Source organism: Chrysochloris asiatica, unplaced genomic scaffold (assembly GCF_000296735.1).
Source record: "Chrysochloris asiatica unplaced genomic scaffold, ChrAsi1.0 scaffold00116, whole genome shotgun sequence".
Taxonomy (NCBI): domain Eukaryota; kingdom Metazoa; phylum Chordata; class Mammalia; order Afrosoricida; family Chrysochloridae; genus Chrysochloris; species Chrysochloris asiatica.
Genome location: NW_006408634.1, coordinates 7,712,664 through 7,739,654, shown reverse-complemented (window position 1 = coordinate 7,739,654; position 26,991 = coordinate 7,712,664). Strand labels below are relative to the sequence as shown.

At 53.7% G+C, this 26,991-nt stretch overlaps 1 protein-coding gene across 3 annotated transcripts in view; it reads right to left on the bottom strand.

Annotated features, from left to right (window-relative positions):
• Positions 1–26,471, bottom strand: part of AP2A1 (adaptor-related protein complex 2, alpha 1 subunit) — a 31,786-nt gene extending 5,315 nt beyond the window's left edge. The window contains exons 1-19 of one of the 3 annotated variants that reach the window (XM_006868213.1): positions 26,405–26,471; positions 15,303–15,371; positions 15,041–15,183; positions 14,736–14,929; positions 8,492–8,621; positions 8,094–8,195; positions 6,247–6,355; positions 5,156–5,306; positions 4,744–4,912; positions 4,479–4,616; positions 4,156–4,338; positions 3,760–3,857; positions 2,858–3,089; positions 2,606–2,773; positions 2,363–2,526; positions 2,033–2,098; positions 1,588–1,644; positions 1,423–1,505; positions 732–821 (exon numbers count right to left, since the gene is read on the bottom strand). In XM_006868213.1, coding sequence (XP_006868275.1) covers positions 732–821; positions 1,423–1,505; positions 1,588–1,644; positions 2,033–2,098; positions 2,363–2,526; positions 2,606–2,773; positions 2,858–3,089; positions 3,760–3,857; positions 4,156–4,338; positions 4,479–4,616; positions 4,744–4,912; positions 5,156–5,306; positions 6,247–6,355; positions 8,094–8,195; positions 8,492–8,621; positions 14,736–14,929; positions 15,041–15,183; positions 15,303–15,371; positions 26,405–26,471 — 2,413 coding nt within the window. The remainder of the gene's footprint in view (positions 1–731; positions 822–1,422; positions 1,506–1,587; positions 1,645–2,032; positions 2,099–2,362; positions 2,527–2,605; positions 2,774–2,857; positions 3,090–3,759; positions 3,858–4,155; positions 4,339–4,478; positions 4,617–4,743; positions 4,913–5,155; positions 5,307–6,246; positions 6,356–8,093; positions 8,196–8,491; positions 8,622–14,735; positions 14,930–15,040; positions 15,184–15,302; positions 15,372–26,404) is intronic. The other 2 variants (XM_006868214.1, XM_006868215.1) reach the window with 2 other exon arrangements.
• Between the last annotated feature and the right edge of the window lie 520 nt (positions 26,472–26,991).

Below are 26,991 nucleotides of genomic sequence, written 5' to 3'. Positions count from 1 at the left end.
CTAGTAACCAAAACATTAGCAGCTCACAGTTTAATCCACTCTAGTAACCAAAACATTAGCAGCTCACAGTTTAATCCACTCTAGTAACCAAAACATTAGCAGCTCACAGTTTAATCCACTATGCTAATGCGGCTCATCATCCACACGGTAGTGTTGCCGTCAGTGCGCATGCTCATGTCTGCTGCCCTCTATAATGTCTCAACCACCCCACAGCTGGGATACAGCTGGGATGAAGCTGAGCTCACAGGAGCCCCTGAAGATGGCAGACAAAGCGTACAGCTGAAGGGATCCTCTGAAGCTTCAGGGGTTAGCCCGCCTGATATCACAGCTGGGGAAACAGGCCTGGGGGCTCAGAGAGGCAAAGTGACTTAGCCAGGGTCACACAAGAGAAGGCACCAGGCTCCAAGTGATTCTGGGCTCAGTGGGCATGAAGCCCATCTGAGAAGGAAGAGAGGTCAGGAGGGAGCTTGGCTCCAGACAGGACTGGGAAGGTCCCGTACAGGGGTAAACTGAGGCCCAGAGCAGTTAGGCGTCCAGGAGGCATGACCTCCTGCATTGTCGTGGTTCTGACAACCCCCCGTGTCTCACAGAATACGGAACTACACTTACGACAAGTAACCGTCAGCTCGATGAAAACTCGGGCTGAACAGAGGTGGTCGGGTGGCTTCCCAGTGCCGACCCAGAGGCAAAGAGTTGGGGCTGGAAGGTGGGGGCCAGGTCTGAAAGGATATGAGTCTGGAGGTCTCCAGGGTGGATGACGGAGGGTGAGAAGTTCTGGAACTGCGCCGAGGTCTTGTTGCCATAGAAGAGATACATGCGGCCTAGAGCGGGTGGAGAGATAGGGTTTACTCAGCAGGCTTCTCTATGGAAAATAGCACCCATGACAAGTGCAGGAACTGTGTCCCTGACACCCATCTTGTAGAAATGTTACCATCTTGTAGAAATGTTACCATCAGACAAGCTCGTGAAATCTCTTAACTTCACCCATGACAGCATGCCATGAAATCAGCATGGCACCTCCCTTGCTTTCAATGATAAAAATGGTTTGTGATGAGCTCGACATCACATCATTGTCAGTCTCTCTTCCCTCTCCACTCAACACAGCACGCTCACACAGTCTGCCCTGACCCATAGCCACTGCCATCCAAGAGGACAGAGAACACCTGATCCTTAGGGGTTCCAAGACTGAACATCTTATGAGAGGGGAGTGGGCAGCCAATCGCAACTAAAGAGTGGCTGGTGGGCTTGAGGTTAGCAGTCCAATACTTAGCCCACAGAATGAATGGTAGCTCACATCTGGCAATGGAAACTGCTCAGTGGCGTTGCCCCCAGATTCAAGTGGTGTCAGGGACACATGTCATGCTCGCCATACCTTAGAAATCCCGTGTCCCCACCCCTACCCTTAGCCCCCCTGAGGCGTACCCAGGTTCTGCCGGAACTCAGACTTGACTCCAATCTGCAGTAGCTGGTTCTCAAACAGGACCCCATTGTTCTTGCACACGAACCTGGGGGGGTAGTTTCAGGGTGACGGGACCCGTCTGGGCCCCCCATTGCTCTCCACTCCCCCTCCTATTACTGCAGACTCACTTATTCATCAGTTCATCAGCCTCTGGGATAGGGGGCCCGACGTCCTCAGGACCTGGGCTGAAAGTGGGGGAAAAGGAGTGAGATGAAAGGGACTTGGGGGCTTGAGCTCAGAAAGAGACAGGGAGCCCCAAAGACCTGCCCTGGAGGAGGGTCCAACCTCTGTTTACCCAGTAGAAAGCCCAGTTGCCATCAAGTCGACTCTAACTCATGGCAACCCCAGAATCCACACACCCAACATATCCCAGAGAACCTCAGAACACCCCAAAATCAGACTGTCAAATGCCTCTGATGGCAATGGGTCCTAGGGAGCAGCCTCCACCCACTGGGGGATCCCACGTTTCCTTTTTCTCTAAGTCCTCGCCTCTATGGCTCACCAGGAACCACCCCCCTAGCCCTCCCTGGGAGCCACCAGGGTCTGCCCCCCACCCTCTGAGGCCACCCTTACTCAGCAGCTGGGGCTGGGTCGGCCAGCAGAGCCATGGGGCTCTCGGGGGCAGGCGGCTCCAGCTCGCTGGGCCGTCCAATCCCAGAGCAGACAAGAGAAGATAGGCGTGGCAGGCAGCCAATCCAAGAGAGGCAGCAAGAGGTTGGGGGGGTGGGCAGAGAGAGAAAGAAGAGAGGAGAGAGAGGCGGGAGGCAGTAGGAGAGAATGAAGAGCCACTCAGCACATGACAGGACAGGACACCAGGGGCAGGAGTGGTCAGGCCTGACAGAGGCTGGAAGTGGGGAGACGGGGGGCAGCCCTGGTGTTCCCCATGACATGGGCCGTGGGTACCTGAGGAAGGCCTCCTCAGGCGTGGGTCCCAGGCTGGGCACGGCGGCTGGCCCGTCCGAGAAGACATCGACCAGGAGGTTGCCTGCACTGGCGGGAGCTGGGGCTGCTGCTGGCGGAGGGGCTGCCCGCAGCCCCAGGAGGTCAGCGGACGGTGAGGGCGTTGACTGTGGAGGAATGTGACGATCAGTGGCCACCACACTGACCCAGCCAGACCGACCGAGACCCACACCCAAGGGGACTCACCACGGTGCTGGGGGTGGGTTCCACACCCCCATTGATGTCATTGCTACTGGGGTCCCTGCGGCTGTCATCCAGGGCACTGGCTGCCCCTGGCCCCTTCTTGCGTTTCAGCTTGGCCAGGATAGAGGACTCACGCTCAGGGAAGGGAGGCATCTCCTCCAGCACTGTGGCCTGTGTGGGTCAGGGCAGGCAGCGGTCAGGGCAGGCAGGGTCAGGGCCGGGGTCAGTAGGGGTCAGTAGGAAGGGGGCTCTGACCAGGACGTCGGTGCTGGCCACGGAGCTGAGGGTGAGGTACTCGACAGCACGTTGCTGTAGCTCCACGTCGGCATTGCGCAGCTGGGAGCCAGCCCGCAGCACCCCCTGGATGGTAGCCTTGGTTTCAGGGAAGAGGTTGATGAACTTGATGTAGGTGGACAGCAACAGGGCCCGTGTGGCCACACTGCACAGGTGGAACTTGGAGTGGAGCAAGGAGAACTGCACTGGGGGGCTGCGGGGGAAGAGGGCAGAGCTCATAACGACACTGTGTAGGGTTTCTGAGGAACAGCTGGTAGGTTTGAACCACCGACTTTGCAGTTAGTAGTCCAGTGCGTATCCTACAGTGCCACATCTAAACTCCTAATAAACAGTAAAACTTCCCTCTTGGATAGCCTGGAGGCGCTGTGGGTTAGGCACTGGCCTGCTAACTATAAGGTCAGCAGCTGAAACCCCCCAACCCTTCCTCAGAGAAGAGATCAGGCTGTCTGCTCCCATAGAACTTTAGTCTTGGTAACCCTCTAATCTTTACAGAGACAGACGTCAGTCACACCTCTTGCACTGAGCGGCTGGTGAGTTTCAATCACCAACCTTTTTGGTTAACAGTTGAGTATTTATGTTTAACCACTGTGCCAATGTTGTTGTTGTTAGGTGCCATCGAGTCGGTACCGACTCATAGCGACCTTATGCACAGAGGAGGTGGTACTCCCAAGACCCCAGAACAGCAGCCTCTATAAAGCTGTCCTGGAGCATGCTGGGAGTCAGGTTCCTTTGACTCAAGACAGCTGGGTGGGTCAAGATGCTGGAATTCCAAGGAATACATAATTACTGGCCCTGAGATTCCTGGGGTACCCCAAGCCCCCTCAGGAGACATGTGTTCACCCTGCCCGGGGGGGCTCCCTCACCTGGAACGAGGGTCCCCAGCAATCAGGTTTCCAAACTCCCCAAGGATGTAGCCGCCAACTTTCACCATGTTCTCATGACAGGCTGGGGCCTGGAGCGCCTGGGAGGAGGGGAGACGGGCGCAAGGACTAGAGCGAGAAGGGAGACTGACCGCTCTGGCTCACGCCCTGACCGCACTTCTGGAATGTGGGTGATGTTAAGGAGGCTGAGGTCGGAGAGGTGGAGAAACCAGCCCCTATTTGCCAGGGGTCAGACAAGGGGAAGAGGGGCCTCAGGGCAGACTGGGAGGAGGGGCCGGTAGCCTCTTCACATCCAGGACTGCTATGTCCTATGTCCCCTGGGTAGTGGCCCTGAGACCCAGAGCCCCAGCTGTCCCTGCTCTGGCCATGGTTGCTGACCTCAAAGACGGTCTTGGCTGCGTAACCCTGGACATCATCACGGTTGGTGACAATCTGCAGCACACGGTACCACACCTCCTCGCTCACGTAGTCGCCTGCGATGCGGATGAGGTTGAGGATGGTGTCCACGTACCAGCTGTAGTCCACAGCATACTTCTCAGCTAGGATGGCCACCTTCAGGACCTGTGGAGGACAGGGAGATGTCAATGTGGAGGCCTCAGGGAATGGACTTACCAGAGCTAGGCTCGCCGCTATCCCTACCTAGAGCTCCACAGCCCAGCCCCTCCTCCCTCAGTCCCAGGAGTGGGTCCTCCAGGACTCACGATCTCTTCCCGGATGGCGTAGTCAGCTGTCTCCAGGTACCTCAGCATCTCGGATACAATCTGCTTGGCGTTGCTCCGGTCACACATGGCGTAGAGAAGGTCAGCCGCCCGCTGCCGTACACTGACGTCCCGCTCAGTCTGTGGGAGGAGAGTAGATCCAGTGGGTTCCAGGTGACCGGCTCCCTGGGGCAGGGAGATCTGAGTCCTGGGTTGGGGGATGCTGGGTGGGGGACAGGGAGCACACAGGGCAGGCCCTCCGGCGCACCTTGAGGGCGTTGATGACAGTGTCGATGTGTGTCTTGACGGCCTCATGGGAGAACTCGGAACTGGCCAGCGTGCACATGCTCTCCAGCGCCAGGTAACGCAGATTGGTCTCGCGGTGCTGCAGAAACTGGCCCAGCTGGTTGCAGGCACGGACGAGCAGGTTGGGCTCGCTGTCAGACCGCAGAGAAACAAGAGATGGGACGTGAGGCAATGGAGGACTTGGCGGGCATCCACTCACATCCCCTCACTCCAGAGGGACTCGTACCACCCAGAGTCCTGGCTGCCAAGGTCTCCTGGTGACCCAGACATCCGGGCTATCAAGGCTCAGTGAGGTCTCATTCTCACCTCAGGGAAACATTCAGACCCCAGCAGTCTGGGCCCTGGTGCTCCTGAGACCCGGGCCTGAGGCTCACCTGTCGTAGTGGATGATGAGGCTGATGGTCTCAAACAGGATGGCGTTCTTGGCGTTGGAGTGCTGCACCTTCTTGGACTTGGGTGGCTCCTGAGCCTTGTTGAGCACAGTTTCCAGACACTCCACCAGCCGTCCCTTCACCGCTGCGTCCTCTGGGGAAGAGAGGGCAGGCGCGGGGTGGGGTCTTTTGCTAGCCCGGCCCCCCCTTGCCCACTTCTGAGCCGTCAGCTGCTGCAGCTTTGGTCTCTGTTTCCTGAGCACCTTCCCGGGTCCTGGCCCACTAAGGGGCCCCTCAGACATAGGCATTCGGCCTGCTCTGTACTAAACTGGGCATGAGACCCCTCTCTGGGCCTCAGCGCCCTTGTCTGGGTCTTAATACTTCTTTGTTTTCTCAGAAAGAAACTCCAGAAACCCTCCCCGGGACTCCAGGCAGGACCACGGGACCTCCAGCCAGGCCTTCCTGAGGGCCTAGCCACGTGCCACTCATGTGATGCAGCCCATCTGCCACTCAATCGCCCACTGGTATAGAAACCAGGTGCCACTGAGTCAACTCCTACTCTAACTCATGGTGTCTCTGTGTGTCACAGCAGAACTGTGCCAAAGGGTTTTCAGTGGCAGGTTTAGAAGTAGTTGCCAGGCCTTTCTTCTGCAGTGCCTCTGGTGGACTTGAACCTCCAATCTTTCGGTCAGCAGTCAGGTGCATTAACTGTTTGCATGAGCCCTGGGTCCTGCTCAGTACATTGGGAGAGAAATGACCCTCAGCTTTCTGCATCCAGCTTTGTGCTACAATGGGCAGGCTCCCCCACTCTGTGCCAATAGCCAATTTGGGCAATGCACTCTCAACTAGCAAGTCCCCTGGTGCATGCTGTCTATGTGCAAAGTCTGTGTGCTTGTCTGCCTGAGTATGTGTGTGTCTATGTGCTTGTCCGACTACATGTACCTGTATCTACGTGCATGTGCATGCCTACCTGTGTGTGTACGCATGTGTATCTGGGTGTCTGTATGTGGTCCCTGGGGTCCATAACAAAGGTGAAGCATCACTCCAGCCTGAAAGAAATCCGGAGGCAGGCCCTGCCCCTGCCCAGGCCTTACCGGGAGGCGGGTAGCACTGTAGCAGTCGTAGGAGCTTCACCGAGAGCCAGGGGGCCGGGACGAAGTAGTAGGTGTAGTCCTGGAGATCGGTGGAGGCTGACGAGACGATCTGGGGTACAGAGGAGGGTGCCAAGTGGGCAGAGGCCTGGGGCAGGGACAGGCGTCCGCATCCCCCTCCAGCAGGACGGGAGCAGCACAGTAAGGCTCAGAGAGGGTGTGAGATGCCCGCGGTCTGAATCTGATGCTCTCAGCCACCTCTTTCCCTCAGTGGAAATGAAGGCGCTTGGAACAAATGGGGTTTGCCTCGACTCTTCTAGTCATGGAGGTGCTGGTGGACAAGCCTGGCCACTGGGGACAGGCTACTCTCTCACTCTGAGTCTCTCTGTGCCCTGGGCTCCCTCCATGAAAGGGCATATCACAGCAACCTGCTAAGGAGCGTCTCCCTGCCCCACAAATGAGAACTATTCAGGGGCAGGAACCCAGGGGTCTTGTCCTCAAGTCTTGGGCAAAACACGAGGTTGGACCCAAGGAACATTCATGAAGTTAGTGGGAAATTAATGGAAAAGTATGAAACTGTCTTCTTCCTGGCAATCTCCTCAACCATGAAAGCCGCTTCTCCAGGAAGCATTACCCACCAGGTAGCGCCCCTGTCACCGTCTGTCTCCCCACCCCCAGCCGGGCACAGGGCAGCACTCAGCTGTGTGCTGAAGGAATGAGACGATACACAACTGGACACACGAGCTGGCCTGATGCTCTCTCTGCTTAGGAATCCGAGCCTCTTCTGACCTGCCCAGAAAACACTTGTACTCAAGTCTTAAGGCAAGGATAACCTCCTCCAAGAAGCCTTCCTGGACTTTACTTCCAGGGTTAACTAGCTCCGTTCTCCATCGGAGCACAAATCACCCCTTGAGTGATTATCTGGGTCTGAGTTAGCCTCCCTGTACCACAGCCCACTGTCTGCAGCAGGACAGGGAGCTCCTGGAGGACAGGCCTCAGGGCAGGCTCCTAGGACAGGAGGGAAGGAAGGGGAGGGAAAGACAGGAGTGAGACAGAGGTATGTGGGAGAGGGAAGAAGCTGGAGGAAAAGCAAGAAGAGGCATAGACTGATACAAGAGCCAGAACCTCGTCCTCCCTGAGACTGGAGGGACTAGATGGTGACCCATTACTGTTACCCACTGTTTTCAACAGGACTACAGTAGATGGGAGGGAAATGTGGAGCAGAACTGATAGTTCTTACACCCAGACTTACTGAACCAGCTGATGGGAGAGGATTTCCTGAGACTATCGCCCTGAGGTTCTCAGAAACCAGAGCCAACCCTCTGAGGTCACCGTCTAGCTTAAATAACAGAATGGCTCATAAACTAGAGACTACCCATGAGAGCTGTGCTCCTGTAATACGTCATGTACCTGGGACCAACCTGGGCAGGGAAATCAGAGTACTGGACACAGAACTTCCAGAATACAACTCAGGAAAATGTGGCTACATTGTTGAAACATCACCAACGTCACCCAACAGTAATTGTTACATGGGAAGAAGGAAGACAAGATAACAAGGACAGCGGGCAGAAGAGTGAGTGAGGAGGGGGAAGTTGGGAGAGCCAGGCCTGGCACCCCCCAACACTGAACAAAAGGGACAGCTGAGGCCCACAGACGGGAAACCACAGGGCCAGGGCCACACAGCTAGGATGTGGCCAGGCCGAGAAGGAAGCCAGGCCACCAGGCTGAGCCTGAGTTCTCGACAGGTACACACCATCTGCCTCTCAGGGAAAACGGGAGGACCAGAGAGGTGTCAAGAGAGGACAGACACCAGGGGACCCTCCTAGAGCTAGTCCTGAGGCCACACTCACCCGGCTCAGGCGCGACACAGCCAGGGAGACGCAGGTCTTGAAGTCATCTGGGTTTTTCTTGCAGAGGCAGGTGATGAGGCTGACAGCGGCCGTGACCACACCCTGAGTGGGCAGGGAGACAGAGGTGGCCAGTCAGGGCTCAGAACGGGAGACTGGGGACTCGGGTCCAAGACCTCGAGAGGGTCCAGGTGGAGTGTGTTGGGGCAGGAGGTCCTGGGGATGGGAGCTATGAGGGATGGGTGGGTGTCGGGAACAGAAGTTGGAATTTCCTGGAAGGCTGGGTGGGTGATGGGTTGTGGGAACATTGGACAGGATCCCTGGGCATCCAGGAGAGCACTGGGGTGGAGGTGGGGACCTGGGGGTAGCAGGTGGGCATAGGCTACAGGCAGGGGTCTCACCATGTGCTGATCATTGAGTAGGTGCACCACACGGGCCGTCCACTCGCCCATGGGCACCAGGTCAGGAGAGGCTTTGTAGAGTCGAAGCAGACACAGGGCGGCACTCTGCTTCACGCTGTCCATGCTATCCCTGTTGGGGGCACAATGTAGGTGGGGATTAGGAGATGCACGGGGTGGTGGGGGGGATGTCAAACAGGCACCGGAATTCAGAGGAGTGGTCAGAGCTGGCATCCATGACTATGTGGGCTTGGACAAATGTTATCTTCCTCTCTAGGACTCCATGTGTCCCCTGTACGGTGGGAACCTGTCAGACACTGTGGTCGGTGGGTTAACAGTCCCATAATGGTTAAGGTTAAGTGTCAGCTTGACTAGGTCAGGATTTCCAGAGGTTTAGCAGTTGGGATGTGCTGATTTCCACGGTGATGAAACCCAACACAGGCACAATTAATTCTAGGATGAGTGGTTATGAGCAGCCAATCAATGAGAAGCATTCTTCCATGGGGGTGTGGCCTGCTCCCAACATAATGGACATGAGGGAGGGGCTCTCCTTCCACTGGGGACCTGGGACTCTACCATGTAAGATAGTAAGTTTCTCTTTATATATATTTTTTACTGGTTTTGCTTCTCTAGAAAACTCAGCCTAAGACAAGTCCCCAGAAGTGTCCACTTCTTAAGCCCCAGAACCTGCATGTCCAGGCTAAAGGGAGGTTAAGTTGGGAGATTCTCCAGGAGATCCGATGGCCCACAAAAGTTCGTTAGAGGAAGAGTCCAAGGAGGAGGCATGAGGATGCAAATGGCATCAGAGACTAGAAGATGCTACACTGTGGGCTTTAAAGACAAAGGAAGTGGGCACCAGCCAGGGAACAAGCGTGGGCAACCTTAGGAAGCTGGCAAAGGTCTCTTGCCCTACAGCTTCTGGAAGGGAGTCCTGAGATGCCAGACATTAGCCAGGGAAGCTGGTTTTAGACTCTTGACCTCCAGAAGCGTGAGAGAATAAGTGTGTGTGGCTTTTAAGCCACAGAATCTCTGCGTGGTGCACACAGTTAACAGGCCCAGCTGCTAGTTGGAATGTTGGAGGTATGTGTCCATGCAGAGATGCCTGGGAAGAAAAGTGTTTTCCAAACAATCCTATGGAGCACAGTTCTAATCGGACCGACAGGCCGTCAGGAGTCAGAGTGGATTTGATGGTGACTAGTGAAAACGCAGTCACAATGTCTGTTGTCCCAGTGGCCACAGGAAATGGCCTGAGCATTTCTCCAGCACAGGAACTGCTGACCAACAGGGGTCCCATCCCGGAGCACTGATTGCATACTCTGCCCATTACCCAGGTGCTACTGAACCAAAGGGAGGCCTGGTGGCACACTGACACCAAAAAGTCAACAACTTGAACTCACCAGTCACTCTGCAGGAGAAAGAAGAAACAGTCTGCTTCTTCCCATAAATGTTTAGTCCCAGAAACACTATGGGGCAGTTCTGCTCTGCCCTAGAGGGTCTGCGAGTCAGAATCGGCTCAAAGACGGTATGTAATGTCACTAAAGGAGTCCTGAGCGCCTGATGACTAGCAGAAAGGCTGGTGGTTTGAACTTATGCAGAGGCAGCTCAGGAGACAGGCCTGCCATCCTGCTTCCAAAGATCAAAGCCTGGGAACCCTATGGAGCCGGGTCAGCTGGCACACAAGGGGTCGCTGTGAGTCAGAGCTGGTGCCACAAGAACTGGTCTTCAGTGGGATGAAGACTGTGCAAGAGCTCTGGGCCAGACACGCCTGGCTTGAAGGACTACGGTTTGGAGGTATACTGACCCTCTCGGACAGGCAGTTTCCTCCTCAGGACAATGAGGACACTCGTAGGGATTGGGGATGAAGACATGACACTGCATGTCAGAAGCAGGCAGTGGACATGGGGACAGGTCCTGAGGAGAGGCCCTGGGCCACCATGGGGAAGGTTGCAGCTGGGTGCAGTGAAGAACAAGACCAGCAATTCCACTCCTGGGCGTGCCCTCTAGTGCTCAGAGACTCCGCTGCCTGTTGGCTACTGTTCTTAGTACCGTCGAGTTGGTCAAACTCATAACTACCTTGTACGGGGTTTCCAAAGAGCACCTATGGTAGGTTTGAACCGCCAGCCTTGTGTTAACAGTCCAGTGTCACAACCATAGAACCACCTACACTCCCCGCCATGGAGTTAGTGCTGACTTGTCTTCACCCTACAGGGCAGAGTTAAACTGCTTCATACGGGTTCGTTCCGACACTGTAAATCTTTCCAGGAGCAGAGAGCTGCATCTTTCTCCTATGGAGGGCTGGTGAGTTTGAACCATTGACTTTGTGGTTAACAGTCCAATGCTTAACCTGTGGGGCCACCAGAGCGCCTTGCGTAAGGGATAGTGTCCATCAGGCAGTGTCTGTACCAGCGTCTGCACAGCTTACTGGGCCCCAAACGTGTCTGTGTGTTAACTCACTTTGTCCCTGAAGATAAAGTGATGCCGGTTCTCATCCTCATTCACAAATACGGATCTGGCCTCTGTGTAGTCAATTAAGCAGACGGAAACATCTTTCTGGTATTCTCTACTTTCAGCCAAGGTCCTCCATCTGATGTCAGCAGTGCAATCCCTCGTCTCACATCCTCTTCTGCTATGAGGCACGGTACGTAACAACGAGTACAGGGTTTCTTTTTAGGGATGGCGGCCTGGTGACTTGCTTCTGAAAGGTCACAGCCTTTTGAAACCCCCTTGCGTACTTCTCCTCTGCAGACGGGGGGTTGGCATGAGTTAGAATGGATTTGACAGCAACCAACAACACGGAGTCCTGGTGGTGCACTGGTTAAGCACTTACTTGGCTGCTAACAGAAAAGTAGGTGGTTCAAACCCACCAGCTGCTTTGTGGGATGAACAGTGGCAGTCTGCTTCGGTCAAGATGCCAGCCTTGGACATCCTATGGGGGGACAATCCTACTAAGTCTTCTAGGGTTACTGTGAGTCAGGATTGATTCGAAGGCACACAACATCAACAGGACTCAGAAGCACTGCCTTGGGTCCACATTTAAAAATACACTAATCTACCGTTAAAAAACCGAAAAGCTTCTCAGTTACCCCGTCACAGCCAAGGCCAAGTTTGCAGCGCTGGGAGCCCTCCGAGCTCTGTGGCGTTGGCAGGGCACCTCTGCCGCTGTAGCCATTTTCCCTTGGCGATGGCATCTCCCATGCTCACTCTCAGTCCTCAGAGGAGCCAGGTACTGGTGATTTCTGTCTTATTCCAGTTCGTAGCGAATCCTGTTCTCATCTTCAGGTATCTGTCTCCTTCCGATGATGATTTTTCTTCTGAGTTTTGGTCCATTCAATTCTTAAGCTCCCCCCACCCCATTCCTGAAGACTCCTCCCATCTGCTTCTGGGCCTCCACATGCTGGCCACACCAGGGCTCACCTATCCCGAGGGATTTAGTCAGCCAGCAGCTAGATTCGCCAGCGGTTCCTGCCAGTCAGATACGGAGATCACTGGCCACATATGGCTGCTGAGCACTTGGAACTACTACAGGCTGATCTGAATGTGGATGTGACAAATGTGTAAGATCCACAGCATGAAGAAAGGGACTCCCTGGATAGCTCACCAAAAGGTGGTTGGAATTCATGCAGAGGTTCCCTGAAAGGACTGATGATCTACTGCTGACAAATCCAGAGCGGTTCAGCTCTGATCTGGTGCCACCGCGAGCTGGAACGGACTCAGTGGCAGCTGGTACTACGTGCTCAAGATTTCTCGCTTTGGCTGCGTCATGTCACTTCATTTTCTAAAATTTTGGTTTTATCTTCCATTTCTTCTTTCACATTTGCTTGCAGTCTACTCATATTTTTCAGTCCTTCTGTTCTTTCTTGAAACCTATGAAACGCACTTACTTTCCCTGGCTGGCAGTGGCACTACTTCAACTGTTTTCAGTCTGATGTCTGCTGGGTCTCCCCCGCGGTGCCTAGCTTCCTGTGTTTCATGATTTTTGACTGACACTCACGTCACTTGTCGCTTGCTCTGTGGACACCACTGAGGCCTGTGAGGAAGGTGGGTTCCTCCAGAGAAGGGCTGTGTTTGCTTCTGCTGGCACTGTGCCTGGCCCGTTTGTGTCTCTTACAAGGAAAGCCTAGTGGGGGTTTCGGGAAAGCTTGGGTCGGGTCACTTCTGCTTAAACACGAGTCACCAGTGTGAGGGCTGGCCTGGGCCAAGGTTCAAGACAGGTAATTCTGCTTACACTCCCCCTAAAGGGGTTCGTTTCTAGGTCATGCTTCCTTTGAAGTGTGGCCTCCTGGAACCTCACCTTGGGCAAGCTTTGTCTTCTGTTCCCAGAAGCTATGAGGCCCCAAAGTCAATATTCTGGAAATGCCTTCATTCCAAGTAAAACAGTGAGTGTCTGCTTATCTCCCTGTGTGCTGAGCTGCTCTTTGCTGTGGCCTGCGCTCTCCGTTTTCCTTCTAGCTCATGAGCACACTGGAGAAGCTGAACAACATGTCTAGTCTGCTTTTAGCGAGAGCATCGGACTGGGTATCTAGGACCTAGTCCACTGCCCCACTGTCAGTAGAAGTCCACATTCGCTTGGCAAAGGCAAGACAATCACAATTAACCCAACATGCAATGTGTCACTCATCAGCTTAAAACCACCAATTGCTAGGAAATCAGGGTGAAAGTCACACTCTCTCTGTCTTCTCTGTTTGCTCACTGCCTGCCAGCAGTTCCTTTCTCTGTCCCTTAAACACAGAAAACGACGTCCACTGCCAAGTTTTTGTTATTTCCTGTCCCTCGGCTTGGGACACACTGTCTTCACTAATAGTCAACCTCGTGCCTTCTCTTCAGTCCAGACTCAAGTTACCCATCACCTCCTTGGAGAGGGACTAGAGATATAAGCGGCCTCCCTCGTCCCTTACCACCACTGACTACAACCTGTTTTACTTTCTTCAGTGTTGTCAGTGTCTAACCCTGTTGGCACAATGGTTAAAGTGCTCAGCAGAAAATGGAAAGGTTGATGGTTTGAACCCACCAGCTCCTCCATGGGACAATGACCTCTAGGGTTGCTATGAGTTGGAACCAACTAAGGAGCAATGGTTAAATGCTTCACTACTAACCAACAGGTTGGCCATTTGAGTCCACCCAGTAGCCCCATGGGAGAAAGACCTGGTGATATACTCTAGTCAAGATTATAGTCCAGGAAGCCTTCTGGGGCAGTTCTACTTTGTTGCACGGGGTCTCTGTGAGTCGGAATGGACTTTCTGGCATCTCGCCATGACAGCAACCAATTCATCTTCCTTCTTGGCTTCTATGTTCCATTTGGCTTCCTGTTCAAGTTCACCACCTGCTCCTTGGAAACCCTATACAGGATCGCTATGGGTCGGAACTGACTCAATGGCACGAACACCACCACCTCAGCTCCTTGAGAGTGAGCCCAACAGGGTCTTTGCTGTTTACTATTGCCACGCTACGGCTACTACAATGTACCCAACGTACACTACAACGTAGACGCTTGAGAAAGATTTGCTGATCGTCTCAGGACGGTTACATGGCCTCCCCTGTCCATGGTCAATGACTATAACCCTCTTCAGGTCTCAGTTCAATGCCACTGCCTCTGGGAAGCCCGCCCTGATCCCCCAGGCATGGTCAGTGTAGCTATTAAACATCTATCTATCTCCGTGGTGGAACAATGGTCAAGTGCTTGGCTGTTAACCAAAAGGTAGGCAGTTCAAACCCAGCTAGTGGTTCCAAGAAAGAACGACCCGCATATTGGCACCTTGAAGATTACGGTCTAGGAAACCACAGGGGCTGGCTGTGCTCCGCCTTACAGGGTCACCATGAGTTGGAATCGACATGATGACACCCAACAACGACAGCAGCCTCCTAGCACAGTTCAGAGGGAGTCAGTCTACATTTGATCCTGCAGCTCTTGGAACAACAGACACACTCTGAGCTACTGATGGTCTTGACACTGACATGCCATCAAAACAGATGCTGATCTTCGGTCATGGCCCTACCCCCAGCCATCAGCACCGTGCCCAGCACATAGGAGGTGCTCAATAAACAATGTCTGTGGTTCTAGAGGGTGGTCACTAATGTAACTGAAGGTCATCACCTCTGTCAAGGGAAGGGTCTGACTTGGTTAGGTGGCTGCAGTAGCCCAGTGGTAGGTAGCACCTAGGTCCAATCTGGTGACACAAGCTCTCTGAGCTCTGCGTTTCACGCCCTCAGGTCCACGCCCTCCCCAGCCCCCTCCGCCTCACTGCCTTACCCAGCCACTAGGATGCGGGGGATGTCGGAGGCGAAGGCCTCGCCCATCTCACGGCTGCCCACGTTCGCAATGCAGTGCAGGGCCAGGCACATGAAGGTGGGATTGCGGCTGGCTAGGTCGTTCTTGATGGCATTGTTGATGAGCCGGATCAGCTCCGAGTTCGAGTTCACCAGCACCGAGATGAACAGGTAACCCTGGGTGGGGCGGAGGACAGGTTGGGGCTGGGAGCCTCATGGCTATGTGGCCCTAGACCCCAACTGCTGCCCCTGGAGTCTGTAGCCCCAGCCCCAACTCCCGAAACTCACTATCTGCTTCTCAGTGTATTTATTGGAGCTCAGCAGGTTCACCGCCTCCATGTGACCAAAGTCGATGTCGTGGCCCAAGAGGAAGATGAAGAGCAGTTTACACACATATTTTTTCTTACTGTAGCCATCCAAAGCTTTGTCCCCTGAGGCCAGAGGAAGGAGGAAAGGGGAGGCAAAAATGAGGAAGAATCACATCCACAAATGGCAGAGGTAGCCAGACGCCTGCTCCCTCAGACCCAGGAGTCCCAGCCCCACGAGCTACCTTTGAACTTGGAGCGGATGTTGGCTAGTTCCTTGTTGATCCTCTTAATCTCTGCCTCCTTGCTCTTACCTGGGGAGAAGACAGGATGGGAGTGAGGTCACAGGCACGTCTGGCTGGAAGGGCTGATGTTTCTGTCCTTGGGCCCTGATGTCCGTCTGGAGCTGCGGCTTCAGGGCGTGATGAGGTATCTCCCTGGTCCCACTTCCCAGTGCAAGAGGCCACCCACACTCTAGGCTCTCCGGCAATGGCCCCTGAGAAGTGGGGTGTCCACGGGCTCCCCACACACAGTGTACCCTGACCTGCCAGCTATGTGGACCCCAGGACGGCGTTGTTCTACCATGTTCTACCCCAAGGCTCCCTGAGTTTGTGACCAACAAATGAATACGGCATTCAGCAGCCTTCTGGTCACTCTCACCCCCACTGAGTCCAGCATTTCCCCAAAATCCACTATTCCCCAGAAGTCCCACTCCTCAGAGATCTCACTATCCAGTCATCGCTGGGTGCTGTCCTTTGTCCCCTTCCTCCTCACAGACCTGGCAGCCGTGTCCTCTCCCAATGGCCCACTGTCCACCTCCACCTGGAGTCCTGGCCACCAACACCCAGCAGTCTTTCTTTTGACAAGCCCTGCTTCCGAAGGATGCCAGAAAGATCCCCCAATGCCTGCCACACTCCGTGGGGACACAAACCACTGGGAGAAGACCTCACCCTCCCCTCAGGGCCCCCACGCCTTAGTCATGTAGCACCTTGGACCCTCTACGGACAGACCTCATTTCTACCTGCCTGAACCAGGCACAGGTCTGAGTCCTCAGCCACTGGTCATTCCTTACACCATCCAGGGGGCTGCCATCCCATGACTTCCTGGCTCTGTTCTGATCACCTGGCCAGGGTTGCTTCTCACCACCTACAATGGCTCCTGCTCAGTTCCAGAACATTCCCTGCTCCAGCATTGTGGCTGGGACCAATCTTAGGTCTCTGCTCCAACTCCTCCTATTATTCTGCTTTTAAACAAAATTTCCTCCCAAGTCCACTTCCCACGATGCAATTATTCCTTGGGTAATGGCTCCAAACGTCACAAGGGAGCTCAGAACTCCAATGCCTGGGAGACAGCAGGGGTGCAATAAACATCTGGTCAGCTGAAGGGCAGAGGCCTTTGTCACCTGCAGCCTTCAGCTTGTGACCGGACATTTGGGAGGCTCGGATGTGCACCCAGAGAATGAATGACTGAATGGACGAATGAGCAAGCAAGCAGATGTGCAATCCCCTCTAGAAATCCTGTCCCCACACCCCCACAATGGCCATGGAAGCTCCCATAAGCCTCTGATCAAGAGCCACTGCCTCCAGGAAGTCTCCGATTGGCGCATCCTCACCGGTACCAAGGAGGCTGAGTGGCACAATGGTCGAACGCTTGGCTGCCAAATGAAAGATGTGGCAGTCAGCTTCTAGAAAGAGGACGCCTTGGAAAGCCTCTGGGGCAGTTCTACTCCATCCTACAGGCTCACTATGGATCGAATTTGACCTGAGAGCAGTGGATTCTGGCCTGGAATCTCACTGCAGCCTCGGCCTCGGGGGGCAGTGCAACATCCAACACCAGATGTTCTGGACTGAGGCGGGCTGCAAGGATCAACTTGGCAATCGAAAGCAAATTAGTACTGGGAAGTTTTGGACAATACTGACTACATGTTGAAAGGATACTGTTTTGGATGTAATAGATTTTTAAAATATATTAAGATTAATTCCACCTGTTGCGGTTCACTGATTTCTTTTTTTTAATTTTTAATTTTGCAATGTAGGTTGTAGAGAAGTCAGAACTACATGTAGCTCTTTTCACAAGAGCCGGAAAGGCGGAGACTACTGTCGATGACTGGAGCAACAAAATGAGGCCCGCATACACACTGGACCCCACACAGTCAATGACATGAAGTCCTGGTGTGACTCCACTCCATGGACAAACTGGAAAACATTATGCGGAGGCGAGATTAGTTGCAAAAAGACAAATACCATATGATCTCACTTGTATATGAAATCAGCATATAGAGAAAAACTCACAGGAGTCCTGGTGATGCAAGGGTTAAGTACTTGGCTGCTAACAGAAAAGTTGGAGGTTCAAACCCACCCAGTGGCTCTGAGGGAGAAAAGATCTGGTAATCTGCTCCCCTAAAGATTACAGCCAAGTCAGGCAAATAGTTTTTGGTTTACTGAAAAAATTTGCAAAGTTTTTCTATATACTTTAAATTGCTCTAAAAATTAAAACCTATTACAAAAAATGACTCAGGTCGGTATCTTAAGGTCCCCGTGTGGTGCAGTGGGCACTCAATTACTGTCCAAAAGATTGGCGACTGGAAGCCACCTAGCGGATCTCTGGAAGGAAGGCCTGGTGATCTGCTTCCAGAAAGATTGTTGTGAAATACCGTCGAGTCAAATCCAACCCATAGTGACCCTGTATAGGGTTTCCGAGGAGCAACTGGTGAGCTTGAATCACCGACCTTGCAGTTCAAACGGCTTTGCAGTCTAGCGCATTAACCCACAGCGCCACACCAGGACTCCTCTAGAGAGATTGTTGTTGTTATGTGCCATCGAGTCGGTTCCGACCCATAGTGACTCTGTACAGGATTTCCGAGGCTGTAAATCTTTACGGAAGCAGAAAGCCTCATCTTTCTCCCGTGGAACAGCTGGTAGTTTCTTACTGCTGACCTTGCAGTTCACAGTCTGATTTGTAACCACTACGCTACCAGAGCTGCTAGAAAGATTAGAGGGCAGAAATTCCCACGGGACAGCTCTGTTCTGGGCCACCGGGCCAGAACTGACTATACTACAGCAGGTTTGGGTTTGGTGGCTGGCTGGGTTGGCCTCCAATCCAGAGCACACTGGGAGCCCCTAGAGGGCAGGCTCAGGGTCTTCTCCCAGTAGTGACCACCCACCACAGTTCCAGAGGCTTTTGGAGGGAGAGCTAAGAGCACAGTGGGGGTGGGGAGACATGACTGAAGGGATGCTGTGCCCTCGGCAGGTGGTGTGGAGGTCTCTGGGTCCAGCACTGGGGGAGCCGTTACTTTGGGATCTGACTTGTGTGGTCTCAAAGGCCACTCGATCCTTCACTTATTAATTACAGAGGTCAAGCAGGCCAGGCCGGAGAGGGCAGAGCTGGGCATCCTGGACCCAAGAGGCAGACCCGAGTTTATGATCTGCCTGGGAACCTCCAGCCCTGGGGGAGAGCAGGCAGTGGCCAGTCAGTTAGCCACCCCGGTTAGCTCTGCAAGACCCAAGTAGCCCTGGCACGGCCTGAGGCCTCAGTGAAGGCTGCCAAGAGGGGACATTTGAGGAGCGTTTTGAAAGATGAGGAGGGTTCGGCAAAAGTTCACCATCGCTTGAAGGCCAGCACGAGGCCCCGTGCAAGGGCACCTGTGAGGTCAGGACAGCGCCTCACTCTTGAGCTAGACAGGATGGGGCCAGGGAAGGGCCTAACCCGAGTGTTTCCACTACTGCCTTCACACCCTGCTACAGGTACCAAAATCCAGAACACCTTTATCACCCATCACTAGCAGGTTGATTCCAACTCCTAGTCACCAGATGAAACGGAGCAGAACTGACCTATAGGATTTTCAAGGCTGTCGTCTTTATGGAAGCTGACAGCCACGGCTGGTGAGTCTGAAGCACTATGGCCTCTCAGTTCACAGCCAAGTGGGTGCTTTGCCCACTGCACCACCAGGATGCCTCATCTCACCAAACCAAACCCACTGATGTCAAGTAGATTCCGTTCACAGTGATCCTATAGGGCAGAGGCAGGCTGCCCCAGACAATTTCCGAAGCATCTTTCTCCAGCTGAGTGGATTCAGAGTCCCAAACATCAACCTTTCAGTAAGCAGCTGAGTGCTTCTGCATCTATCCAAAAAACCAAACCAGCTGCCATCGGGTGTGCGCTGGCTAACTTCCAGAGGTAGTACGGCCCTGCCGTGGGGCTCCCGGAGAAGGTATCTTCGAGCCACCAAAGGCCTCCTGACAGCCCGGATGCTGACCTGCAAGGACAGCCCACAGGAGGGATTCCATCCAGCACCCCAGCCCGCCCACTGTCTCGCTCGCTGCCAAACACCTGTCAGACAACCGTGGTGACAAACGTCCAGCTCTACTACGACCAGGCTGTGATGTGCCTCCCGCACAAGTCCTCAGAAAGGGTTCTGGGAATAGAGATGTGTTGAATCAGGCAGGCCCTTTAGATAAAGTTCAGAACGTCTGCTCTGCTCTGTCCCATGCTGTTGACTACATTTGGTTGTGGAGCACCGGGAACGTGAAAACTCGAGTCAGAGGTTGTCCCTCCTCGGCTCCCATGTGGCTCCAAGAGGCTGTTCCCTTGCTGATGGTCACCTCCCACCTGCTCTTCTCTGCCCCTCACTGACTTGTCTCTTTGAAGCTCCTCCTATATCCCAAACATAGTCCTGCCTCTGAGGCCTTCCTTGTGGGCTGTTCCCTTTGGCTGGAAAAGTCTCTCCTTTGATTTATGCTTGCCTGCCTGCAGAGAAGCTGAAAGGAGCCCCAGTGGCTCAACTATTAAACACTCATGGGTTCACCAAAAAGGTCCAGCAATTCAAGCCCACCCAGAGGCTCACCCGAGGGGGAAAGACTTGGCGATCTGCTCCTAAAGATGACAGCTTTTCTTAGAAAACCCTTTGGGGCAGGTTCGCTTTGTCACATGGAGTCTCTGTGAGTTTGAAGTGACTTGATGGCAGCCGATGACAACAGTCACCAGTGGGACATAGGGCTTCTGTCCATGGCCCTAAGACCTCCTGATTTGTTCCGTCTTTCCTGTCCACTAAGTCTGAGATTTCATGGTAACTCCGGAAGGTACTTACATCATTCCAGTTTCAAGGGGTCTTCACCTAGTGCAGAGACCAGCTCCACAGATTTCAACAACCACGGTTACAAAGCAGAACAGGTTTCAGCGGAACTTCCAGATTAAGAGAAGACTAGAAAGAAAGACCTGGCGACCTACTTGGAAACATTAGCCAAGAAAACCACATGCATCACAACAGTCTGATCCACAAACGGGTGGTGGGGGTGGCGTGGGACCGGGTAGCATTTCATTCTGTTGTGCATGGGGCCCACTTGGCGGCAGCTGACAAAGACGATTCCCTGACGAAACTGGATTCTTTCTGAATCGACACCTTCTCAGGGCAGCGAGAAGACCACTACCCCTGACCATGTCCCTGAGTCTCCTCCTTTCTTATTTTATCAGGGACACAGCCACCTGTATGGGCACATGATGTCCCATGCATACTGTGTACGGTCTGTCAGTCCTCCCCGACTCGGAACATAAGCAACCAGGGCAAGGGCCTTGTCACCGGGATAGTTTTATCATTCAGAAGACTGCTTGGACACTTGGTCAGCACTCGCTATTCATTCATTCATCCATCATCAGCAATCACCTCTGGAGGCCTGTGGGTCAGACCTGCCTAGAGACTGGGGGAGTTATCATAAAGGGTCCTTGCTGTTAGGGGCCGTCAAGTAGATTTCGATGTGACCCCCCCCATGACACGGTCTCCTAGGCTGTGGTCATTCCAGGAGCAGATCGTCAGGTCTTCTTTCAGCAGAGCCATGGGGTGGGTTCAAACCACTGACCTTTCCTGGCCAATACTGGGCTTGGAGCAATGTCACAGTTTGGAGTGAGATGTGCCCTGGGTGTGGAGGGGATAAGCAGCTGGGGCACAGTGGCAGCCAGAAGATCCTCCCCCAGGGTGCATTCACTCTGTGGGGCTGGCTTCTGCCCTGGGGGAGCTGGAGCCCCAGATAGGAGGCAGAGCCTGCAGATAAAGCAGCCAGACCTAGGCTGGGCCACTCCTCTTCCTTATCAGCAGAATTTGCCCTTCCCTGCCCTCTTTCTCAAAGCCAGCCCTTCTCTACCTTCTAGACCCTTCCATCTGAACCCCCAGGGTCCAGATCCTCCCAGCAAGATGGCACAACCTTCCTCTGTCCTGCTTCCTCATCCATGGCCCTCATCTCTGCCTGAAGCTTGGCCGTGGCTCCCCAGTGCTTTCCAGACAAACACAGGCTGAACTTGGCATCAAGCAGCCCTTTGCATCTGCTGCTCCACATGTCTTCAGGACTCTTCCCCCCACACCGCTCCCACCCACACCTCACCCGCCCCATAGTCAACTTTGCGCCACATCCTGCCTCTCGGAGCTCCAAGAGTTACTCCCAAAAGGAAGCCTGCCCTCAGCTCCCCAATCTAGCAGTGCCGACCCTTCTCTCAACATGGGGGTCCTCTGCCCCTGTGAGGTTGAGAGAAGCTGAGATTCCCCCCCCCACAAAACAGTTCAGATAGAATCCACAGGCCATAAAATGCACTCATTTAAAATGTACAATTCAGTGGCTTTCGGTACACTCACAGTGTTGTGCAACCATCGCTACGCTCCAATTCCAACACGTTCCCATCATCCCGAACAGAAAGCACACCAAACTGCAGCAGCCACCCCGGGCCCCAACCTTTCATCCCTTTTGTGGTTTTTGCCCTGTTGCCAAGGAATTGATTTCGACTCACGGTGTTGGAGTATATCTACGCTCCACAGAGGATGTGTGTGTGTGTGTGGTGAAAATATCCGTAGAATTTTCCATGACTGAGTTTTTGGAAGTAGATCACCAAGTCTTTCTTCCGGGTGTACTGGCATCTCCACTCATTGGTACCAGAGATTCCCCGCTACTCCTCAAAAACACACAGAAAACGCAAACCTGCTGCTGTTGAGTTGATCCCAACTCACAATGACCCCATGAGCTAAAGTGGAACTGTCACACGGGGCTTCCTAAGCTGTCAGCTTCACGTGAGCAGACTGCCACATCTTTCTCCTGCAGCTATTAGAGGGTTCCAACTGCTGACCTTTCAGTTAGCAGCTGAGTGCTTAACCACTGTGCCACCAGGGCACCTCCTCTCATCCCTAACCATCATCAAGGCTATTCAAACTCATAATGACCCTACAGGGCAGTGCAGAACTGCCCCAGAGGATTTCTAAGATTATACATTTTTATGTCTCATCTTTCTTCCCAAGGAGCAGCTGGTAGGTTCAAACCACTGGTCTGTGGCTAGCAGGCCAGTACTTACCCTACAGCGCCACACCAGGAGCCCAACCCCTAGGCAACCACTCTTCTGGATCTTTGATATTAATGGACTCACATGCTGCATGGAGTCCCGGTGTGGTGCTGTGGGCCAATGCGCCAGACTGCAAAGCCGTTTGAACTGCAAGGTCGGTGGTTCAAGCTCACCAGCTGCTCCTTGAAAACCCTATACAGGTCGCTATGGGTCAGAACCGACTCGACAGCATTTCACAACACCAACAAAATAACAACATGCTGCATGGCGTCACACAGCTGCACATTTCCAAGGCTCATACATGTTGCGGCAAGTACCTGAATGGTCTTCCGTTTCTGCACTAAGCAATAAATCCATTGTATGGATGGACCACATCCTCATTAGCCGAGAACTCTACTGGTGGACATTTGGGTTGTTTCCTCACGGGGCTACTGTGAATAGTTGTGCTGTGACAGTTTAAGTTTGTGTAGAGACAGCTGTGATATGTAGGCTGCTCCTAGGGGTTGTCAGTTTCCTGAGTGCAGAGGAGTCAGCTTCTTCCGAGCCCCTCATGAAAGCAGACATACAGCTGGCCATTCAGGTTCCCAGGGAAAGGAAGGGATCCATCCCTGGGGAGAGCCAACATTTCAGTGCTGAGCTGGTCACTGAAAGGCAGGAGGTTTAGGTCCACCTAGATGACCCTTGAAAGAAAAGCCTGCCATTCTACTTCAGAAAAATCAGCCATTGAAAACCCTGTGGAGCTGTTTTGCTCTGACACGTGAGGTCACCGTGAGTTGGAACGGACTTGATGACAACTGGTTGTTTTTTGTGGTTTGGAGAAAAGGAAGAGTAAGAGGAAGCCTGAATCTCCAGCCCTACTTCCTTTGGTTAAATCACCTTCACTGTCCCCAGACCCACATCTGCCCTTCTCCTCTGTGTTCCCACCTCAGCCCTGCCCAGGACACTGCCTGGTTCCTCTTCGCTTCCACACCGCCTGTGCCAGTCCCCATTCCCGCCATCGCCCCATGTGACCCCTTTGCAAACCCTGTTGGCTTTTTCTTCAAAACTTACCCCAATTCCAACCCTACTCGCCATTCCCTCCTCACCCCAGTTCACACCACATCCACCTCCTGCCTGGCTGTCTCCTGACTGGCCTCCCAGCATCCATCCCTACCTCTCTTCTCAGCCACCAGACGGATGATTTTAAAAACTTCAATCAGATCCCATCTCTGTGATCCCACCCTTCCTGAAGCTCTCATTCCACTCAGAGAAAAGCCAGAGTCCTCACCGTTAAACACCTGCAGCTGTCGAGTTAGTTCTGACTCACAATGACCCAATTTGACACAGAACTGCCCCCACAGGGTGCCTAAGGCTGCCATCTTTCTGGAAGCAGACTGCCACACCTTCCTCTGGGGGACTGGTTGGTGGGTTCGAATTGCCCACCTCTCAGTTCGAGGCTCAGTGCTTAACCACTGGGCCTCCGAGTCCTCACATTGGCCTATAACGCTCCATATGACTCATCTCCATTCCTGCTCCGCCCTCCTCTTCTGCCGGCTCCCCCTCACTCCCTTGGTTCCAGCCATGCACAGCAAGCAAGCATATGCCAACCTCAGGGCCTTTGAATGCACCATCCCCATCTGGAACTCCCTTTTTCTGAAACTCTGACTTGCTCCCTTCTCACTTAGACATCGGTTCAAATGTCACTCCTCATGAGGCCTTCCTGGGTCCCCTTTCTAGATCTCGGTCACTCTCCACCCCTTTCTCTCCTCTTTTTTCAGGGCTGAACTGACCACCACGGCACATTATACCAATGACTGCTTTCTCTGTAGGCTGCTTCTCTCTCTCTCCTGGAACGGAAGGGCCCAGGTCCCAGGGGCAAGGCTGCTTGGTCACTATTGTTGCCCCAGTTCCTAGAACAGTGCCTAGTGTACTGCCCCACTGCCCAGTGAGTCAATTTTGACTCTTAGCGACCTTATAGGACAGGTCAGAACTGCCCCATAATGTTTTTGAGGCTGTAAATCTTTCGGGAAGCTGAAGGCCTCATCTTTAACTGAAAGGTTGGCTATTAGCTTCAAAGCACCAGCCTGCTGAGTAGCAGTTCAACACTTAGAACCTTCTGGAACACTGTAGTGGTCAAAAAGCGTTTGTTAAATGAATGATCCTTAACAGCTGTTTTTAGTGCGATTGCAGACAAGAAAACTGAGCTGTGAAGAGGCTAATTGACTTGGTCACAGCCTCACCTGAGCTGCTAGGATCAGCGGCCGTGCATACAATACTCCGAACAGCTGCGCCGCCCCCCAAGTCTATGACTCATGTTATTGTGCTTAGGGGCTGTCAATACTGATGCAAGGAGATTCCATGTGTGCAGAGTAGAACTGCCCTTCATAGGATTTTCAAGGCTGTGATCTTTTGAAGCAGATGGCCAGGTTTTCCTTCTGAGGCCCTTATAGGTAGATTTGAACTTTTGGTTAGTATAGCAGAGTGTCCCCTTTTCCATGACAACCATATCCTCATTTCTCCAACTGACACTCAGCAATTGTCATGACTCCTCCCTGTTCACTGTGCACCTACTATGTGCCCAAACCAAACCCAATACCATCAGCTTAATTCCAAATCACAGAGATTCTATAAGACAGAGGAGAACTGCTCCAGACGCCGTCTGAGGCTGTAAATCCTTCCAGAAGCAGACGGCCTCGTTTTTCTCCCAAAGAACAGCTAGTGGATTTGAACCTCTTACCTTTGGGTTAGCAGCCCAATATTCAACCCACTGCACCTCCAGGGAATCCTTTACTATGTGCCAGATCCTCCCATACCCATGGAATTCTAAACAATCCATCACTGGACACCAAACAGGATCAGATCTGGCCCAACAAGAAGAATCAACATCCAATCTCAGGGGCAAGGCATACTGTCTCCACTACAACCCCATCAGGAAGATAGGACCAGCAGCCCCACTTGACAGATTAGGAAACTGAGGGGAAGCCCCTTCATCAAGGTCACACTGCTGGGGCGGTGGAGTAAAGTTCAAAAGCAAAACCAGGTCTGGCTGACCCTGAAGCCCGTGATGATGTAGCCTCAGCCTCGGCAGCACCTCTGGCTCCTGGGAGCTAACTGAGCATCAGGCCTTTCTCATGGTTACCACCAGCCCTGCCTAGCAGGGGGACTCACTGACCAGAGATTGCCGGGACCAGATGGGGAAGGGCCAGACTTTGGTCTGTCCTGCTGCCTGACTCCTGACTTCTCTGGGGGGTCTGACCCATACACAATTGTCCAGATCTCTTATTACAAATCCATAAACCCCTCAGGGCCCCTTTCTTTAGCTCTGGGTTCCCAGCTTCCTTTTTTGACAAAACCCTGAAGCCCCACCCCACTCTATAACCTCCACCCTTTGCCTGGCTCCCTAAACCTCCACACCTGCAGCCTCTCTATCTCCTTCATCTCTGTGTCTCCTTACCCCTCAAGTGGCCCCTGGATCCCCCTCCCCACTGTCCTCCATGTTTCCTAACCAATTTCCCATTCTGGAATCTTCTATCCCATTTATAGTGCTCCCCCACCTGTCCTTTTACTCCCTTGGGTCTTCCTGGTACTTCAGGCCCCATCTAGACTCCTAGCCGCTGTATTAGAGTTCCCCTCCAGGCCCTGCCTCATTAGGGTACCAGGGTGTCCCATCCTCAAGTTCCCTCTGGCCTCCCCCTACTCTATTGCTCCACAGGAGGTCCCCTTCCCCACAGCTCCAGCTCCTTCCCTTCTGATATACACTAGGGATTTCTCTAACACCATCGCTTGTTCGGTTCCCTAACCTTTCTATCATGCCCATGGGACACCTTAATAGCCCCATCCCAGGAACCTCACTTGCTTCCTCTCGCTTTGAAGACCCCTCTAGCCAGTCAGTGTCGTCACCTCAAGAGGGACTCTATGACATCCCAAGCCTCTCCATAGCCCCCACCGTCAAGTCCACCCTCGGGGCCTCTCTACCCTCCCAGGTCCCTCTATGACCCCCAAATCCCTTAATTCTACACTGCTCCCCGCCAGGGTCCCCCCGCCGCGCGCTCACAGTTCCGGATGTCGGAGATGAACACCGCGAGCCCCCGCATCCCATCGCCCTTGGACACGGCCGGCATGATGACGGTGGTGTTGTTTCCAGGCCGGGCCGGACCGGGCACAGCGCAGCGGGGGCTGGCAGGCGGAGACCGGGCGGAAAGGACCCCAGGCAGCGCCAAAAAGCCGAGCCGGGCCTGGGGGAGGGCGGGCTGGCAGGCAGGCCGCGGCACCGCCCCTGGTCCCGCCCCTCGTTTCCACTGACCGGAGCTCCCAGATGCCCATTGGCTGATGCTATTGCCACTCAAACTCGGGCCCACCCATACTCCCTCTTTCATTGGTGTACGAGCAGAGGCACGCCACTATGATTGGTCTAATCCCCCGCTATTTCCGTTCGGGAATGGAGAAGGGGGCGTTGCCTTATAGATAGGCGGAGTTCGATTACGCACTGTGAGGACGCCCACTCGGTGTAGCCGAGTCGGACTCTGATTGGATTCGGTCACTCTCCAAGAAGGGTGGGAAGGACGTGCAGAAAGGGAGGGGAGCGGGGATGAGAAGGCGGGACTTGAGTTGATTTAACCCAATAGGAATATAGAACGCCCC